At 38.0% G+C, this 4,985-nt stretch overlaps 1 protein-coding gene across 1 annotated transcript in view; it reads right to left on the bottom strand.

Moving 5' to 3' along the window:
- Nucleotides 1–3,098: 3,098 nt before the first annotated feature.
- LOC107101938 (CD209 antigen-like protein D) overlaps nt 3,099–4,985 on the bottom strand; it is a 5,189-nt gene continuing 3,302 nt past the window's right edge. The window contains exons 4-5 of the mRNA XM_015401030.1: nt 3,647–3,798; nt 3,099–3,541 (exon numbers count right to left, since the gene is read on the bottom strand). Coding sequence (XP_015256516.1) covers nt 3,383–3,541; nt 3,647–3,798 — 311 coding nt within the window. The 3' untranslated portion in view covers nt 3,099–3,382. The remainder of the gene's footprint in view (nt 3,542–3,646; nt 3,799–4,985) is intronic.

The following is a 4,985-nucleotide window of genomic DNA, read 5'->3' as shown; positions in this document are numbered from 1 at the left end:
AACGATATTTCAGTGGGTGAAATGCACGTAAAGAGAAGTTCAAACCCCATCAACATCTACTTTCTCTGTAAAGCTCCCAATTCTAAACTTCCACCATAAAACGGGCGAATCCAAAAAAAGCCCCAAGTTGACGTGAACTCGGATATGTTGCCTTATTTGGTTCTGGCCTGTACTTTTGTCACGCCCCGAAATGTACATACAGACCAGCCCACTCGTTCATGGCCCAAGAACATGAATAGAGGTAGATGTAAGACACCAGTTTAGCTGTTTAGCCTACAGTTGGGTTTACTTCTACTAGAATTACAAAGCAGGCAGTTTCTCTATTGAAAATGAGCCAGAACCACGAGTGTAAATGCAGTGTTCCAGGCTGCATGGAGAAGGGGACATTTTTCAGTCTTCTGAAGAGTCGACTGCTGGGTCGCTGACTGGACCGGACCTCAGCAGAGAGCCATGAGCAGCCCATCATCAGCTGGAGGAGGGGGCTGGGGGCTGGTAAGGCAGCGGGGGGGAAGCAGAGGGAGTCAGAGTCAAGGCTACCATCACCGGGTCGGGTTTGGTCGCTCCGTCCCCCGCTGGCTCCCTGTCCCTGTCCGCCGGGGTTCCTAGACCAGCCCCGGAGCTGACGGCTCGGTTCGAGGGCCCAGTGTGTTTCGACTACGTGCTGCACTGCAGTAGACCAAAATCCCGACCATTTTGAAATTCCCCCTGGAAATTTTTTAGGTATGAAAAGTAGGACATTTTAATTTAAAATGTATTTTTGGACCAACTTAAGTCCAACAAACACTTTTCTTTTCCTTTTGTTTGTCTTTGACTTGTAAATGCTGATTGGTAAATGTTTGTTCTGATTAACTTTTATTCTTTGTTCTCAGATCAAAAACTAAGTCTCTTTTGAAGCAACTCTTCCATTTTACATCCATTAAATAAAGACAGTATTGTGGTCGGCCACTAGGAGGCTCTACTAACACCCAAAGTTAAAGACAAGGTAAAGCAAGGCTATAGCACAATTCAAAATTCAAAGTGCTTCAGAAGAAATTAAAAATTAAATATAAGTAAATGAAGACAGAAGCAAATAAGGATAAAAACATGCTAAAATCAAATAAAATGGTTGGAGCACAAACTTAAACTAATGATACCTCAGTTAACAGTTTAACTTCAACAGTCAAAGGCAGCACTAAACAAAGTATTTTAGAGTGTTATTTTGATCTAGTGTTCTTTGTGTAATGGAGAACTGTTCAATAAAGTTTAAACAGTATAATATTATTTCCTTGTGGTTTGCATAAAAGGATATAAGGAGCTAATAGAGTCATGTGTGACAAAAACACAGTGACTGAGTTTCATGCTAGCTGACCAAATCTACGTTGTGATAGTGTTATAGTGAAGTTTAATTAATAGCGCATATATTCACCGGGGAACTGATTATGTCTGTGTGTTACAGACCCTGGTTGAGTGCACTGAAGTGTATATGACAATGTATATGATTTGACACTTCAATTCTTTGTTCCATTCTTCCCCAGGGAAATCTGTGCAAGTTTTATTCAACTAGATCAATAAATGCCAAAATAAAGACAAACTATGTGACTTGATGCAGAGACTTCAGGGGTCTTTGATCCTACTACTGATATTGTCTAAATTTTCCAGATTTATGTCATTTATTACATAAATATAATTTTCCATTTACTATTTTTATTTAATTTGAAAACAAACCTATTCAATAAACCTGTCAAGATGCATATTTATATTTTAATATAACTTATTTTTTTAGATACATATTTATAAGGTTTGTGTATTCAGAATTAATAAAGTATACTTACTCAAAAATGATACTGTCAGGACTCCAGTCTGTGTGTTTGTATTTTGTGTTGTTCTCCCTTCCACCAGCAGGAGGCGCCTGGTTCTGGTCCGCCTCCTTACACAACTGATGATGGTTTCCTCGTTAACGGAGTGCTCTTAAGCTGCTGATTGCCACTCCCTCGACGCCAGAGTGTTTGCCAGTTTTGGGTACTGTAGCCAAGCTGAGTTTTTGCTGAGTAAGACTGAGTTCTTGTTCTACCTGACTTCGTTTTTTGTCTTTGCCTCTCGGCTGGAAGTTATCCTGCAAACTGGACCTTTTTGGACCTTCTCTCCCTGGAGGAAACAACTGAGCCTCAAACTGAGCTGGGGATTTAAACTGGAGATTTGGATCCAGTTTCCTTGAGAGGACGTTGAGTTTACTCTCTGAGCAAGGGAATCATCTCCACTACGACCCGTTCAAATACAGCAGGAAATCTGAGTGGCAGTCAGTTTCTCCGTTCACCAACCATCCGAGTTCTGGATAAACCCTGTTCCGCCCTCCACCACATCAGAATAACACTGGAAAACAGCACACAGATTGGAGTCAAAGATTCTAAAACTTCGCTGGAAACGTGAGTCAACAACCAGATCCTCTTCCCCATATCCCTGAACTAATCGTTTGTCTTCCCTTCACCTTCCAGTTCCGGTCGAGCTGAGTTCAGAGCAACTCTGCACCGTGCCTTATCTCTTCAATAAACCTTTTAAACCTTTCCCCTGGTGTCTGTCTGAATTGGTTTATCTGCATGTGGGTCCGAGCTTTAGATAAAAATCATGACAGATACAAATGAGCTTGTTTATTTCAAACACAAAGTTTGTTGTTTCAACTGCAGTTTGACATCAGGTGACACATTTGTTCATGGTTAAATGAAATAAATCCCTAATCTATTTATTTAACTGCTATTATTCTATGATGTTAATGCTTCATATTTTACTTAAAAATCGGTAGCAAATTTTATTGATTAATTATTGATTTAGGCAGATATCATAATCCATCAACCCGTCAGTTCAGTTTTAATAAAAACTATTTAATTTTTCTCTTGTACCTTAAACTCTTCAATTTGTGAAAGTTGGGGAAGTATATGATCTAAATTAATGAGTTACAACTTTAATAGTTATTGTAATAATTAATGAAAAGAGGAAAATCAGTCTGGGAAGAAACAAAAGTTTATTGATTATTACATTTTTACAGGAGATCTGCTGTTGGAACAAATTATTGTATTTTTCTTTTTTCTGTTAAAAAACTTAAATTATTTTAACTCGTATTGATAAAATGTGTTTCTGTTCAGAGATCAGAGGCTGTTTTCTGGACTAAATTTCAGAAACACAAACACATCTGAGATTCTGCTGTTTTCTCACAAATACTTCTCAGACTATCTTTACAATATCTATCAAACCACTTGATAGAGTTTCCTTCCTTAAATGTTCTCACACAGTCCACCTCTGATTCTGGTTCTCCACCATAACCATCAGGCTGGCCACTTCCCCAAAAACTCAAACTAAGAGATGAAGAAGAAAAAGACAGAGTTCAGTAAACCTGAGTGAATTAAACTCTTCAAATGAACCAAATGTTCTGAGAACAATCAGACCTTTCCTTCAGTGGAGATCCGTCCACCCAAACCCAGCTGTCTTCTTTCTCTGAGTCCGTCAGTCCGATCCAGAACGAATCTTCACCATTTGCAAATTTCTCTTTCAGTTTCCTCTCCAGGAACATCTGGATGGAAGATGGAGAAACCTGAGATACCTTTCTGTGCTGAAATGAAGAAACATGATGATGATCAAATCTGTGAGAGCATGAAGCAGCAGCAGTGATTCATACCTGCTCCTCTCTGCTGTCGATCTTCACCAGGTCTCCTCCCTGACCTCTGCAGGAATCTCTGCTCTCAGTCCAGGTGGACGTATTGTTGGAAAAAAAATAACATTTTCCTCCATGTAGCTCCCAGCCTGCTTCACACTTTAGATATTTTTCATCTATAAACAGATCAGAACAACAATCTCACTGAGTCAGGAGGAAGAAATCTCTGTAGATGTTTGTGTGATTTGGAGGCAGCAGGAAGCATCTTCTGTCCTGCAGCTATATTCTAACTTCCTGTATCTGTCAGTCCATCAGTGTCTCTATGTCATTTTATTTCCTTATTTAATCAGGAGAGTTCTGCCGTAGTCACGTGCAAACAATAAAATGAAAATCCTTCACTAGGTCCATTAGAGACATTAGGTGTTAGAAACACAAAGATGGCATATCCTTTTGATGAGGATCAGATTAAATATCAAAATAAGACTTAATTCACTGAGAATTAACCATTAATAAGGAAAGGCTCATCAGATGTTTATGAGTACTACCGTTTCACCTCACAATCCATCCCATACATCCAGAACTTATCAATCCTCACATTTGCAGCATTACACAGACTTCTTTAACAGATAATTAACAGAACTTGATATCGGTGAGAGAAAATTGATATGTGTGATAATAGCATTATAGAAAACAACTGCAAAGTCAGACAGTCAGAATCAGAATGAAGAGGAACCCCATGAGATGATGAACAGGTTTCATACTTCATCTTCACCTGCTGCTTGGTGATTTTCCATTATCCACTACCAGTCAACCAGTAAAGTAACTTTCCCTCGCAATGTTATCAAAATTGGAAAAGGCCATTTAAATATTTATTAGTTTGTCTAAATAGGTATTTTTGATATTTTGAAAAAATTACTATTTCAAAACAAATGACATTCTTGCCATTCTGGATGTCAGATCTCCATATTCCTATTATTACATGGTATTATTTTGATCAGAAACAAACTTATTTTAATTATCAGAAATACAATGTAAAAGTCAATTTGATAAATGTCAAAACAGCCAGTTAAAATGTCTTCATATTTCTAGGTATATAAAACTTAATTCCTACCAGTACAATTATAATAATTATTATTATTATTATTTATTTTTTTTTACTGCTGGAAAAATGCAATTTAGAAAATGTGTTATTACAGTTCTGGGTAGGAGTGTGATTTTGACCAGGAAGAATCCTATTTTAGAGATCTACAAATGGGACAACAGAGAGGAAAAACAGCCTGCCATACCAGACTAAGTATAAACCTAAGCTTAGATTTGAGCAACAATCTTCTCCTTCACTATCTTCCTCTCCTTAGCAGCTGTA

This window comes from Cyprinodon variegatus, unplaced genomic scaffold (assembly GCF_000732505.1).
Source record: "Cyprinodon variegatus isolate N-32 unplaced genomic scaffold, C_variegatus-1.0 Scaffold1175, whole genome shotgun sequence".
NCBI classification, from domain to species: Eukaryota; Metazoa; Chordata; class Actinopteri; order Cyprinodontiformes; family Cyprinodontidae; genus Cyprinodon; species Cyprinodon variegatus.
Note: the sequence above shows the minus strand (reverse complement) of the source record. Positions and strands in the feature narration are given on the sequence as shown.